Source organism: Ochotona curzoniae, unplaced genomic scaffold (assembly GCF_017591425.1).
Source record: "Ochotona curzoniae isolate NIBS_2020 unplaced genomic scaffold, NIBS_Ocur_1.0 contig_2404, whole genome shotgun sequence".
In the NCBI taxonomy this organism is placed as follows: Eukaryota; Metazoa; Chordata; class Mammalia; order Lagomorpha; family Ochotonidae; genus Ochotona; species Ochotona curzoniae.
Window position 1 is genome coordinate 6,022,733 of NW_024465451.1, and position 15,293 is coordinate 6,038,025.

The 15,293-nt window shown below is 46.3% G+C and overlaps 1 protein-coding gene across 2 annotated transcripts in view; it reads left to right on the forward strand.

The window, feature by feature from the left end:
* Window positions 1–6,741: 6,741 nt before the first annotated feature.
* AGO1 (argonaute RISC component 1) overlaps window positions 6,742–15,293 on the forward strand; it is a 36,657-nt gene continuing 28,105 nt past the window's right edge. The window contains exons 1-2 of one of the 2 annotated variants that reach the window (XM_040974198.1): window positions 6,742–6,970; window positions 11,533–11,716. In XM_040974198.1, coding sequence (XP_040830132.1) covers window positions 6,946–6,970; window positions 11,533–11,716 — 209 coding nt within the window. In that variant the 5' untranslated portion in view covers window positions 6,742–6,945. The remainder of the gene's footprint in view (window positions 6,971–11,532; window positions 11,717–15,293) is intronic. The other variant, XM_040974197.1, reaches the window with a different exon arrangement.

The following is a 15,293-nucleotide window of genomic DNA, read 5'->3' on the forward strand; positions in this document are numbered from 1 at the left end:
CACAATGGGCAGAGTCAATCCTTCAGATGCCCACGTCTGACATGGAATCCTGGCTCAAGTCCTGGCTGCTGTACTTTCAATCCAGCTTCACACTAATGCACCTGGGAGGCATCTTGAGTCCTGGTTACCCATGTGTGAGACCAGATGGAGTTCTTGGCTTTAACCCAAATGAACCTCAGCAGTTGTAGGCATTTGGGCAATGAACCAGCAAATGGAAGATCTTTCTGTCTCTTTCTTATTTTGATTTTCAAATAAATAGTTTTTTTTAATTCATTGAAATGCGGTTAGAAGTATGAGTTTGTTTGGTGCATAAAATATTTGAAATGCATGCATAGCTTTTTTATAATACATATTTTCCTGTATTATGAAAAAATAGCAGAATGTTGGTCTTGGACTTGTGACTGTTGCTGAAAATCTGTACTGTTGTAATAAAATGGGGGGAAATGGTCTTGGCAGGGAGTATGGAGAGGGAGGAAGGGGAGACTGCGAGGAGGAACCCTATACATACAAAACAGTATCACGGAAAACAACAATAACAATAAAAAATTCAGTAAATGAATTGTGCATTAAAAACTCTGACTTTTCATTTCATTTTTGTTTGTTTGTTTCAAGTGCCTTCACAGAAAGAAGAGACTGTCCTAGGAGCAGAGCAAGGGATGAAGGAATTGTCATGTACTCAAAGCCTGTAGATGTTAAATTCTGTGCTTGGCCTTTGCCAGTATATTCATTAATTAGTTATTCCACAATCCTGAGATTTTCAAAGATGAGAAAACCACAATTTGTGACCTGGGCTTGTTCAAGGTCACATGTCTGTGGGTGGAGCTGAGCTTTCTCCCAGGTTTATCAGACTCCAACTGTATCAGTATGTAACACAGTGGAATAAAAAGGCAAAGAACAGAAACATTGTTACTGTTGTTGATAAATATTGCATACTTTGTTTCTATAAGGAAATATTAGTGAAAAATGCATGTACTAGTTCTGTAACGTATCTTTTGAAAGAATTTTTGAAAAAAATTCATTCATGGGGCCAGCACTGTGGCACAGTAGATTAAGCCTTCTCATGAGGCACTGGCATCCCATATAGGCAGTAGTTCGAGGCCTGGCTACCTCAATTCCAACACAGCTCCCTGCTAACGGCATGGGGAAGCAGTAAAAGATGCTCAAGTGTTTGGGTCCCTGTACCTGTGTGGGAGACCCAGAAGAAGCTGCTTGATACTGGTTTCAGACCAGCCCAGTGCTGGCTATTGCAGCTGTTTGAGAAGTGAACCAGCAGGTGGAAGAGCTATGATTCTCTCTCTTTTAGCTGATGCAACAGCCAGAGCTGGATCAAGCCAAATCCAGGAGGCTGGAATTCTGTCTGAGTCTCCCTTATCAGTGGCAGGGGCCAAAGTACTTAGACCAGCATGTTGCTTTCTCCAGTACATTAGCAGGACGCTAGCTTTGAAGCAGAACATCTGGGACTTGTACTGACAGGCAGCTGCGACTTGAACTGAAATGCAACCCTTCCCTCACTATGGCATCTTGCTCCTTGAGTGTGTAATAAAACATTTTAAGTTGGCAGGCATATCATTATTAATTGACTTTATCAGTGGATGAAAATTATAACCCTTTGTGTGCAGACTTTCCTTTTCCTTGACACATTGATGTTCCAAGGCCATAATTATTGTAAATATTCTTCCACTGAGCCTCATTGTGGATTAATACAGGTAAAAGAATATAATGTGCTTGATTTGGCTCCTGTGGTGGCACTTTGGTGACATTACTTCAGTTAGATTATGGATAATTGAATTGTTAGTTCATATCCTGCAAGGAATCAGGTCCGGATATCCCTAGCTTACTATCATATATTTTGAAAAATATTTATTTTGTTTATTTAAAAGTCAGATAGAAAGGGAGAACAGAAAGAGATCTTCCATTTGCCAATTCAATCTCATAATGGCCATAATGGTCAGGGCTGGGTCAGGCTGAAGTCAGGAACAAGGAACTCCAGCCCCACGTGGATGGTAGGTGCCTAAAACAGATGGCCATCTTCTGCTGTTTCTCCATGCACAATAGCAGGGACCTGGGTCAAAAGTGGAGCAAATGGGACTTCAAGCAGTGCTGCAATATGGAATGTTGGCATCACAGACAATGTTTTAGATTATTGCACCACAATGCTTGCCACATGACTACCATCTTTGAACCTCAGTTGTCATAGTATTTCTGTATCTATCTCTGTTTCAGGGAGTATACTGGTTATACCTGACCCCAGACCTGAGTACCCTAGAGTTTATTCCTAGACTTAAATGTTGCTAACATTCTCCAGCCTGATTGGAGGCAACCTGTCCAAAGCTTCTATGTCAAATGTAGGAGTTTGTGACCTCTGTGTACGCTGCAGAGGATGCAGGAAAAAAAATCCTTGATCTAGATCAGTTCACTTTTAGCTTAGATGGAATTGAACTGTAAATCTGAAAAAATCATACTATGAATCTGCCTTGGGTGTCAGAACCAGGGACAGCTCCTCATGTCATCTTGGCCCCTCTCCTGGGTTGGGCTAGGGAGAGAATGGGGTGATTTGTTCTTGGTCTACTCCACTAGCCTTTTTCCTCACTGCTCTTTGCTTCAGTCTTTGTGGTAGAATATTTCTCTCTTCTCTCCTTTTTTTGCCTAGCTAATTCTTACGTATCTTCCAACTCTCTAAGAAGTCTACCCTGATTATCCTAGACTACGTTAAATACCTCCTCTTAGTTCTTGTATCACGCATGTGCTTCTGTGATCACACTCAAAGCTGTATTGAAATTGCTGTTCAGTACAGTGGTCATTACCCACATGTGTTAAGCATTTGAATTGAGAAGAGTGGTAACTGTCAAATGCACAATTATTTCAAAGATACATATAAAATATTACTAATTTCTATGCTGATGCCTTGTTAAGGTGAAAATATTTTGTGATTTAAGTAAAATACATTATTAAATTAGTTTTAACCTGTTCAATTTTTACTTCTTGTAATGTAGCAAATAGAAATTCATTTTCTGGACCCAGCTTGGTGGCTTAGAAGCTAAAGTCCTTGCCTTGAACATGCTAGAATCTCATATGGGCGCCGGTTCTAATTCCAGCGGCCCAGCTTCCCATCCAGCTCCCTGCTTGTGGCCTGGGAAAGCAGTCGAGGATGGCCCGAAGCCTTGGGACCCTGCACCCATGTGAGAGACCTAGAGGAAGTTCCTGGCTTCAGATGGGCATAGCTCCGGCCGTTGCAGTCACTTGGGGAGTGAGTAAACTGATCTTCCTCTCTGTCTTTCCTCTTCTCTGTATATCTGACTTTGCAATAAAAAAAAAATCAATTCTTTATTAAAAAAACTCACTTAAAAAAATTTTTTTTTACGATTTATTAATTTTCTCAGAAAAGCAGATGTATAGAGAGGAGGAGATATAGAGAAGATCTTCCATCCACTGATTTCTCTTCCCCAAGTGGCAACAACAGCTTGCGTTGAGCCAATCCGAAACCAGGAGCCAGCGGCTTCTTAACTCAGAACCAGTGCCCGTATGGGATCCCAGCACATTAAAGGCGAGGACTTTAGCCACTAGGCTACCACACCAGGCCCTACAAAATTCTTAAGTTGCATATATTGTTTACATGACACTTTCATTGAACAGCACTAATCTCTGTGTTTTTCTGTTTTGGAGTATGGGATGGTTTCAATTAATCATTGTGGTTATATTTCTGTATTCTACTATTTAGGGATGGGTGAGAGGCCTGATGCTCAATTAATGTAATTATTAAAATCTAAACTATTTGCATTTGTTTCATATCTCTAAACTAGAAAATTTTACTAAAAAAATAGTTCCTCAGAACTTAAGACTGGAGAAGAAAGGGTACAATAGAAATTATCGCATCATTTGATTTTTTGATTTTTCCTTTCAGGAGCTTCGCCTGTCTTTCTGGGTAACCCTGTTTTATTTGTTTGTTTGGGCAGAATGACAGAGAGGGTGAGAGCTCATCCTCATCCATTCGCTGCACAGCAGCCAGGGCTGGGCCAGGCTGAAGCCGAGAATGAAGCCAAGAACCAGGAATTCCCAACCAGATTTTTCACATGGGTGGTAGGAACTCTAGCGCTTGCACCACCATTGGCTTGCAGATACATACACAGGAAATTATACTTTATTCATTTTTCTTTTTGCTATTTTTCATATTAAAAAGAGACATATGTATGAAGGATGTCATTTTAGGGGAAGTAATTTTAGGGGATTAATTTTAGCTTCAGTTTATTCTGGATATAAAGGTGTATAGACTGAGAGCTCTAGCCCACATGTCAGAGACCCTGGGTATGTCAGCAATGGATTCAAATGCAAAGATTGAACCAGAGGACCCAGCACCATAGTCTAGTGGCTAAAGTCCTTGCTTTGCATTGCTGGGATCCCATATGGACGTTGGTTTGTATCCCAGCTACTCTACTTCCCATCCAGCTCCCTGACTGGTTTGGGAAAGCAGTCAAGGATGGCCCAAGGCATTGGGACCCTGCACCCACATGGGAGACCTGGAGGAGGCTCCTGGCTTCAGATAGGCTCAGCTCTGGTCATTGCGATCACATGGGGAGTGAACCTGTGGATGGAATATCTTTCTCTCTGTATCTCCTCTCTGCAAATCTGCCTTTATAATAAAGGTAAATAAATCTTTAAAAAAAGATTGAGCCAGAAACTAGAATCCAATATGTTTTGGGGAACATATATTAAGAATTACTGCAAGTTTGTGTCAACATATAACTCAAAATGCTTCCTGTATTTCTCTTAAAATCTACCATTTTGTGTATCCAGTAATAAAATTTTTAATGATAGGGACACTCTGTAGAAAGACCCATAAAAGCCAAGTTCAGGTTTCAGTTCGCTTGCTCCTTTGGTGATGGATCAAAATGGTGACCAGGGGCTAGCATTGTAGTATAGTAATGCTAGTATCCCACTTGGGCACTGGTTTGAAACCTAGGTGCTCTACTTCTGATCCAGCTCCCTTTTAGTAAGTCTTGGAGAACAGTGGAAGATGGCTAAGTTCTTGGGCCCCTGCAGCTCCGGGATTCAGCCTGGCTCAGTCCCAGCTGTTGTGGCCTTTTGGTTAGTGAACCAGATGATGTCAGATCTGTCTCTGCCTCTTCCCTCTCCTTTTCTGTTAACTCTGCATTTTAAATTAATACATACATCTTTTTAAAAATAACCACAGGGATTTTCCACAAAAATAACTCATAAGACTACAGTGAATATTGTAAAACATTCTTCGTAGGTTAGATTGAACTCTTAGCTCAGTTTACCAGGACAGGGCTCTTGCTATTTCTAAGAGCTGTTGATGCCATTTATTTGATTCAGATATACCCAAACTTACTGGAAGAGTAGGCATGAATGAATAGATAGGACAGCTGGATCTTCTGTCACTATCCCATCACTGCAGCAGACCCAATAGGAGGACGTTTTCAGAAGTTGTGAGACGAGCACAGAAGTGGTTATGATGCTGTGGCACAATATGAGGTAAGGTCAGCTCAAGGAACCAGGAAAATGGCAGCGGAGTCCCTGGAGATCAGCTTAGGAGGCAGAGCTGTCAAAATGTGGTCAAAAGTGAAATAGGAGGAAGATGACAGAGGAGCTGTCCTTTTGGCATGAAGGTGTCATTCCCTGAGACGAGAAGTATAGGACAAGGGTTTTAGGGTGTATGGCTGTAGCGGTAGGGATAGAGGTGTGATTCGGACCCTTGATACTTGACAAGCTAGGAGGCCATCCAGGTGGAGCTGTCCAGCAGAGTTGAAAATCAGAGATGTGGCTGGAGATGGAGATTTAAAAGGAAAGTTGGGCCCTAAGAATGGATGAGGTTTTTGATGGAGGAATAGAGAGTGGAAACACAGCTGGATTTGCAGACTCAACGAACAGCTATTTAATGGGGCAAAAGAAAAAGGGGTGCCTTGAGAAAAAATAAAAGGCCTGAGGTAATAGGAGACCTCACAAAATGCTGACACCAAGTAGAAGTCTTAGAAAGGGAGAGGTAGCTTCAGATATTGTGGGAGAAAATAACCGAGAATCATCCTTTGGATTCTGACATTTTAAAAGCGTCTTGGTGAGAACAGAAGCAGACTGGTAGTTTAGGCGTGAGCTGTAGATGAGAACGAAGGGGGGCAGGTGCATCACAGGTGGGGCAGATGAAGTTCTGGAGCAGCACTTAAATGCAGACTGTGACATCCTCCAGGCGTAGCAGGGTCTTTTACATATCTGTGGTCTCTGCGCCCAGCGCATGGCCTGGAAGAGAGGGTGGCGTCAGTGAGTTCAGTAACTGGGGTCAGAGCAAGACTTGGCCGAGGCAGTCGCTTTGCAATCAGGGCTTGAAGGATGAGAGCGATTGGGAAGAGAGGTAGGAGGCAAGACCCTTGCATGATGGGGTGCTCGACTGTAAGGGGACCTGGGAATGAGGTGGGGTTTCCGTAAAGGGTGCATGGCTCCGGAAGAAGGGCGCGGGCTTTCTGCAGGTCTGGGAGAATAGACAGCCTGGGCTGCTGGAGGGGGCGGGGGTCGCCCCGCCCCACTTACGCCACTGCGCGCGGTTCCGGGCGCTGGCACCGGAGCCTTCCCGCTGGGCTGCAGGGCGACCCGGTGACCGCCAGAGGCCGCTGCCTCCGGTCCCCGGTGCCCCCGCCCCTCTCCATTGGCCTTTGTTGCCGTCGGAGCGCCCCGCTTGACTCGTTCCCGTCCGCCCCCTGGGCCCAGCGGACGCGCCTGCGCACTGGTAGCTGGCCGGGTGCTCGCAGGGGGAGCTGCTGCAGGCTCCGCGGCGGCGGCGGCAACGGAGGCTGCGGGGGCGGCGGTGCTAGCGGCCGGGCTTGGGGGGGGATCCGAGCCCGGCCCGGGAGCCCGAGCAGCGAGAGTGCGGGGTACCTAGGCCTTTCACGCTGGACTCCACAGTCTCCGGGCCGCCTGACCTCCGCACGGGTATATGGGATGGAAGCGGGACCCTCGGGAGCAGGTAAGGGCCCTTGGAGGGGGAGCGGTGCGTGCTGCAAGGACCAGCTGGCTCCCGCGCGCAGAGCATGGTTCCCGATGGCAGGGAGGGCTCCCGAGTGAGGAGAGGGGCTCTTCGAGGATGGTGGGAAGCCCGGTTTCCAGGGGGCTGCGTGCAGTTCCGGGGGAGAACCCTGTAAGAGAGCTCTTAGATGGGGCCGCTGGTCCAGGAGGCTCGGTGCAGTCCTGAGGGTGGCGATCCATCCGGGAGAAGGGCCCTAACGCTAGGAAGGACTCTGGCAGATCCGGGAAGGCCTAAGGAGAGGCCCGGCAGGTGGCACAGGGCGGGCTCCAGGTGTCCAGGAGAGGGGGTGGGCAACACAGATGGGTCCTGAGCTACTGCCTGCCGGGGCGGGGACTCAACCCGGGTGGGCTGAGGGAATGTCCCTTGGGCGAAGGCACCAGAGCTGGGCTGCGAGCTCCGCCCCAACCGGGCCTGACGCGGGATGAGGGTCAGGGGGTGGTGGGTGGGGACCCAGCCCGGGGATTCCCCCCCTTGCGGCTGGGGAACCGGAGCGGAGGCGCCCAAGCATGCGCGGAGGTGGCAGCTGGAAGGGGCTGCCCGACATGGCTGGGGGCGTGGCTGCCCGAATATCCCCACCCTTCCCCCCCTCACCCCAGCCCTGTTTTGGCGTGGAGAAAGGAGCACGCTGTTGGGGTGCGTTCGCTCTTGAGAGTGCTACACACCGCAAATGGGAGCGTCCTCCTTTCTGTCTTAGGGACACTTTACCCTGAAGCCAGTCAATTTATCTAGAATGAGTTGAGGGAAACTGCCCAAGTGTCGATTTCTGACGGTTGAGGAAAGCCAGGGAGAGGGGCTTGAGTTGGTGTTGGTTCCTGAGGAACCAAGGACAGGACCAGGTCTACCTGGAAGAGGTTTGCCTGGCTGGCAGGCTTTTGGCCCAATAGGGAGTAGAAGTGGGAACTTTAATCCATGGCTGCCTTTCTTTTCTGTTGAGTTGTCTCCTGAGGTTGCAGGCTGATCCCAGACTTGAATCTTTTCAAGGCTCTTGTGCCCCACGGGTATGTCCCGCCTCCTTTCCAACCCCCATCTGCAGCCCAGAAACTGCTAGGACCATGTTTCTTGTCGAACTCGCCTTTTAAGCAAGCTGTTTCGAAGAAGTGGTGTTTGTCCAGTTCATCGTGGTGGGTCCACAGCTCTAATTGCTTTTTATGCGCACAGGCAGTCAGGAGAAAAGGAGAGAAAAGCAACCCAGGAGAAACTGAGTCAGGAATGGAGCCCACAGGATGGGTGCTGGGCTGGCTGTACCTCTTTGTGGCTCAGGACTCTTACTCTGCAAAGGGAGAAGCATCAAGTCTGTTAGACCACCTCTGATTACCTCCCTTCCTGTGGTCTGGAGGTGGGACTAGGATTTCCACTTGGCCCATGAACTTTCTTACCTAGTGCAAGAATCCCCCCCCCCATCCCTGGAAATAGCTCTTAACAGCCCACTTAGGTAATCCATTTAGTGACATACAAATGCTTATTGATTACTTCCCCACCCCAAATTGAAGCCCTCTCTCCTGACTGGGTAGGTCTTCAGAAGCTGGAGTGAGAGGGAGCATCCGACTCCACCGCCCTCTGCGCTCTCCCAGTCCCAGGAACACTCTTGGTTTTCTAGGCTGAAGACTTTCTAACAACCTGTGACCACAGTGAGGGCAGAGGTCACTGAGGTCCATGTGGATTGCTGAGAACTGGCACCCATTCCAGACTGCTAATGATTTTACCCTGATGCATTCCTGAAGGGCTCTGGAGTGATGAAAAAAAATTGACTTTGTTGTAAGAAACAAACTTCTAGGAAAACGGTTAGAAGCTGGTATGGGGAGTCAGCTATAGCCTAGGTAAAACCCTAGTGGCTAGGCTTTGCCTCCTGGAAGGGTGTGAGTGAAGTTTGGTCTAGAAGCTCCTGATGGAGGGACTCCATGACTGCCTCCTTGCTAGAGCTGGTGGAGTGGTGTCCTGAGGAGACAACACACAGCTGAGGCTCTTTCTGAGCCTGTGTGCAGGTGGTCTCTGGTTTAGCTGTGTTCTAAGCCTGTGTGCTGGGACTCTCAGCTCCTGGAGGGTAGAGGCACTGTCTGGTTTAGCTTTGAATCCAGTGAATGCCTAACCCATAGGCCCTGACACAGAGTGTCTGTTTATTGATTGAATTGGCTCACACTCAAGTGTCAACCTATGTGATTGCTTAATAATTTGTATCCATTCAGGTACCGACAAATCCTTACTAGAGATTGATCTCCTGCTCTTTGCTGACACACCAGCTGACCTAGCTCTGAGTTTGTGTCTTTTGAACAGCCTAGGGAGTCTGGTTCCTTGGGAAGTGCAAGGGCCCTGAACTCCAGAGCCAGAGCTTGGGGGTGGGGAGAGGGGAGTGTCCTCAGGGCCCCTCCCTCCTTGCTTTTGTCTGCAGGGAAGGGCCCCGCCCCTTTCCCCCAGGCCCGAGCTTTGTCCTCTGTGCTGGGGCCCTCATCTGCATTACAAAGTGGCCGTCTGTCCCTGTCTGGGCCTGAAGGGAAGTGTCTCCCTTTCTCAGGCTAAAAGCTGGGGGCAGGGGAGGGTAAAGGAAGATACTTTGTACAAACTGGGATGGCTTGGAAGAGAGGTGACCCCCTTTGTCCCACCTTCCCTTGCCTCGGGGTAAAGAAGCGCTGTGGGCTCCCCTGTTTTCTCTGAGCCTCCCTGGAGGAGAGGGTGTGCCCAGTCTTGTTTCTTAGAAGTGGAGGTTCTGAGACCTGACTGCCTCTCTCCCATCCCCAGTGATTTCTGCCCAGCCCCCAGCTCAGGGGTGGGGAATGTTTTTCTCCCAAGGCCTTAAATAATTATTGAGCCTGAAAGGAAGGGAATGGATTCCAAAAGCTAGGGAGGAGAAAAGGGTGCCTTCCCAGCTTGCACCCCCAAGGGCGTACGTTAATCCTGTGCACAGTTTGTGGTTGTTCTCGTGTCTGGGTACTCGTGTGTTGGCGTGATGTGTCCATAGTTCTGTTTGTTCACTCATTTCCTGTCTGTTGAGCCCAAGTCCTGCCTTTGCACAGCTCCCGTTGAGGGCAGTGAGGGTGAGTAGTAGGGAAGGTGAGCTGTCAGGACCTGCGTGCCTCTTTGCAGGAGTATGCCTGTGTCTGTGGACTTGTGCTCAATTACTGACCCTCTCTTTCTGGGGTTCGCAGCCAGGTGCTAGTAGTTAGGCTTTCACTTCCCCGTGGGGCTGAAGGGCTTTTCTTTCCACGTGGGGCCTCCATTTTCCTGTCTGCAGAGTGGGGCTGGGCCTCAAGGTTGGTTGGAGGTGAGGTAGACTGCAGGTTAACTCTGGGAAGTGTGCCTCTCCCCTGAATTGTTCTGACCTCTTCCTGACCCTCCAGGGAAGGAGAGGCCCCATCTCCTTAAGCCTGTCTGCCTGAAACCAAAGCTCTGAGAATGGGAGGTTCGCGGCTGGGTTATCCCTCTCTCCTCCCACCTGGACTGGTCTTCCTCGCCAGGACAATGGTAGCAGTGGACAAAGGCTTCTCTTAGGAAGTTTCTTTTTTTCCTTCCTCCCTCCACCCCTCAAACTAGAAAATAAGATTGAGGCAGCAGTTAGGTGGGTGGCGTAAGAGAAGGAAGTAACTGGAACTGGCCTCCCCTGTCTTCACATAGGTCCCCTCTGCTGTTGTCATCACGGTCCCTATGGAAGAAATCAGTGGGGTCGTAGAGAGAATGTGTGTTCTGCCGGGAGCCAGTGCCTCTGCCTTCTCCAGCATGCTAATTACTATTTCTTCTGTCCCAACCCTTTGGCCCCTCACACTGTGGCTTCACAGCACCCACCCCCTTGCAGCCTCCTGTCCTAGCTTGCACCCCTGACCCTTAGCTCCAGCCTTCCCTCCTCCCAAGGCCCGTTTCAAGCCTTCTTCTGTTGTGACCTCTAGTTGTGGCCTTTTCTTCAGCCTCCTATTTCAGTTCCTCTCCTCTCTGGAGTCTTCAGATGCTAGCTATCCTTTAAATTTTTCTCTTTCTCAAATCCTAACCATCTAGTCCTTTTTCAAAGGCTGTTCCTGCCCTCTCCAGCCTGGCTTTCTTTGATTCTTCTACCTGCCTTTGTTGCAGAGGAGCACTAAGATGATGCCATTTTACCTTCAGAATGATAATGTGTGACGTGACCACCTGCCTGACAGAGAGTAGGACATTTTTGGTCTGTTAGAGCCCTGGCAGAGGTAGCTGTCTGAAACTAAAGGAAAGAATAGAAGATTTTGTTCCTGCGATCCATATTTAGCACCTCCCTGCTTAACCTGTCATGGTAAATGGTAACTTGCTACTTATTGAGAAAATTTAAGATAGATAATAAAGGTAATTTCTGCAACTGGAGGGAGATTCTTAAAACAATAACAACAACAACAACAAAAAAAGAGCATGAGATGGGATGTTTGACTTAGTGGAAGCCCTCAGTGTCCTTGAGCAGGTGGAGGGAAGCCTCTCCTCTTCCCATTCTCAGAGGCCTTGTGCTTTCTCTAGAGGAGCTGCCAGACTCCACCCTTACTAGGCTCTTTGTTTTGTAGCTGCAGGTGCCTACCTGCCCCCCCTGCAGCAGGTGTTCCAGGCACCTCGCCGGCCTGGCATTGGCACTGTGGGGAAACCAATCAAGCTTCTGGCCAATTACTTTGAAGTGGACATCCCTAAGATCGACGTCTACCACTACGAGGTGGACATCAAGCCGGACAAGTGTCCTCGCAGAGTTAACAGGTGAGTGATACCCCTGCAAGCTACCATGTCTAGAAGTCTTCATTTTCCTGAATCTCAGAACCTTGAAAGCAAAACAGAAAAGGAATAGAAAAATCAGCAGAGGGTAGTTAGTATCACCAAATACAAAGCAGTTTTTGAGGCAGACGCAAAAAAAAAGTTTATTAGAAGAGAATTGGTGGTTCTTGTCAGAGCAGTTTTAGTACATCACTCAGACCAACGTAATTGCAGTGAGTTAAGGAGGAAGGGAAGGTAATGTGCTAAGAGTATTGAGAGCAGAGAGCTGTTTTCCAGATAGCGTGGATTTAAGCTGGAGAGAAGTTGTAAAGGCCGAGTGTAGTGCCGAGAGCATATATCAGCATACTGGAATGAGTGAATGAATGAGTAGTTTTAAGAACAAGAGATGGATACTTTGTAAATGAGAAGGATCTAGTAAAGAAACCAAATGGTGTAGGACAAGGGGGAGGACTAAAATATCCTTGCTGAGGCAGGAAAGCATTGGAGATACACAGTTGAAGAGATTAAAGTTAGAAGAAATCATATTTCCTTTTATAATTAACTTATTTTAAGACTGTATGTACAGTATTTTTAAAATGCAGTATTATAGAAAGGGTAGCAGTAAAAAGTGTCTCCTTGGTATCTTGATTCCCATCTCCCAGTTCTTTTCCCAAGGCAATGATTGTCATTCTTTTGTGTACATTCAGATTTTTCGTTGCTTATGTAAGCATGTATGAATGTAAAATATTTAGAACTTTTTTGTTTTTGTTTTTTAATTTAAGAGATGCATAGAGAGCTCCCGTCTGCCATTTCATTTCTGCGGTGTGAGTAAAGGCCAAGGCAGGAGCCAGAGTCTGGGAACTCAATCCAGAGTGCTAGAAACCCCTATTACTTGAGCCATCACTTCTATTTCTCAGCATGTACATTGGTAGAAAGTTGGAGTCGGGAGTCAGAGTTCAAAATTGAGCCCAGGTACTTCTGTGTGTGACACAGGTATCTGTTAGACTAAAACCCACTTCAGATAGTGACTCTTCAAACAGGGTTCAAAGTAAGCTTTTAGCACTGTGTTTAAGATACTGCTTAGAATGCCTGCATACCATATTGTAGTGTATGATTTGAGTCCTGGCTCTTTATTTTCCCATCCAGCTTCCTGCTGTTGCAGAGCTTGCCAGGCAGCAGATTATGGGTTAAGTACTTGATTCCCTGCCATCCAAGTGGGAGACTCAAGCTGAGTTCCGAGTATTTAGCTTCAGTCTGACCATTGTGGACATTTGGGGAATTAGCCAGAAAATAGAAAATGGTAGACTGGTATTTGTCTAAGTCTTTCTCTCTTATTTTAAATGAAAATAAATAGGTAAAAATATATTTTGTTTGAAAGGCAGAATTACAGAGAGAAGGGAAGAGAGAGTTATCTTCCTTCTGTTAGTTCACTTCCCATATGGGCACAATTGCTGGAGCTGTGCTGGTCCTAAGCCAGGTGCCAGGAGCTTCTTCTGGGTTTCCCACATGAGTTCAGGGGTCCAAAGACATGAGGCATACTCTATTGCTTTCCCAGGCCATAAGCAAGCAACTGGATTGGAAGTGGAGCAGCCAGGACTCAACTTGGTGCATATATGGAATGTCGGCCCCATGAGCAGAAGTATAGCCTACTCCATCACGACACAGTGAAGTTTAAAAACATACATAGGACTCTATAGACCTTGTTCTGCGCCTTACATTTTTCCATTGGCATATTTTGGAAAATAGTACAAGGGATTTTAAAAAGTTCACATAATATTTACCTTTTAGTTCCAATTTTTCGCATACTTTTTGAAGTCCCTTGGTATATCAGTTATACAGATCTCTTTCTGCAGAGCTCTGTAGAAGTTCCATTGAATGGTTGTTTATAACTTATTTAATAAATCTTTCAAAATTTACTTATGTTGAGTATAAATGTCTACAGAAAACAAAATGATGTTGAGAATTTTTATATACAGATACACTTTGGCATTTCAAATATGAGTGTCTCTGAAGCAGACCTTCTTGGGAGCAGAATTGCTGGCCAGATACATAAGCTTATTTTATTTTTGCTGATGTTTACAAAATTAAGAAGGATGCATGCCTAAATGGGCTACCACTACAATTTTTTAAAAGATTTATTTTTATTTGAAAAGCAAATTTATGGAGAGAAGGAGAGAGAAAGAGGAAGATCTTCCATCTCCTGTTTCATTCCACAAATTATTGCAGTAGCAGGAGCTGAGCCAATCCAAAGCTAGGAGCCAGGAGCTTCTTCTGGTCTCCCACAAGGATGTAGGATCCCAAGGCTTTGACCCAATGCAGATCAGATTTACAGAGAGGAGAGACAGAGAGAAAGATCTTTCGTCCCCTGCTGCTTTCCCCAGATGTCCCCAGCATCTGGAGCTGAGCCAATCTGAAGCCAGGAGTTTCCTTGGGTCTCCCCCATGGGTGCAGGGTCCCAAGGCTTTGGGCCATCCTCTGCTGCCTTTCAAAGGCCATAAGCAGGGAATTAGATGGGAAGTAGAGTAGCCAGGATATCAACCGGCACCCATATGAAATCCCATCACTGGTAAGGTGAGGATTTAGCCATTGAGTCATCATGCCGGGCCTTGCCCAGTACAGTTTAAAGTTGTAAAATAGTGCCAGTTTTTAAAAAGTAGGTGCCAATTTATATCCCATAGGCAGGGTATCATAGCGCTCATCTGACATACCTGCATAATGCTATATATCTTTGTCATTCGATAAACAATCATCTTAGTCTATTATTAAATATAATTCTGATGAAAATCAACATTTTATATGTCAAGAACTGCAAGTGGAAGGTGCATTGCAATTGTGAGAAAAAATTCATGCATATATGAATATATAAATAGTATGTATAACATAAAATTTAATAAATATATATATAGTAGGAATATAAGCAAATATGTTTATACATGGCCTGGGAATTTGAGAGTGGCTTGCCTGTGATCCTCTTCAGGAATATTCTAGCTGCTTTTTGGTAGCAGGCAAGAATAGCTTCTGGAATTAGAGGAAAGTGGGAACCCAGGTCCAACATCATCTGTGAATGTTGCGAGTAATCAGGCTAAAGATTTCTAGGCAGTGTGAAAGCCTAACTGGGATTGAAATCATGTACTTACAGTTGTCTGAGGATACCATTTTGGATGTTTTTATCTGGGAGTAGTCAAGAACTTTGGTTCAGAAAGTGGAGAGACAAATATGTTAGGAAGAGTTGGGATTTTGAGAAATGACGGACCTGCTGAGATCTAAGTCATGGAGGGCAGGAAATGAAATCAAGGAACAATAATAAATAGAGAGTCATTGGGATGAGTGAGTTAGGGACTTTGAAAGATGGAGAAGATGCAAATCTTATATAGTTTATTCCTATTCCATTTGAGTTTGCTTCCCTTTCTGCCTTGTTTCCTTATCATATTGGGGTTTGGAACAGCCTAAAATCTGGAAAGACATGGGATCAAACTCTTCTTTCCCCAGCCTCCTTCCCTTCTCATACAAAAGGCACAGCAACTCTGTTAGGTCCCTTAGAGCCTGGTGATCTGAGGACCAGTAGTGGTATCTGAGAGCCTGT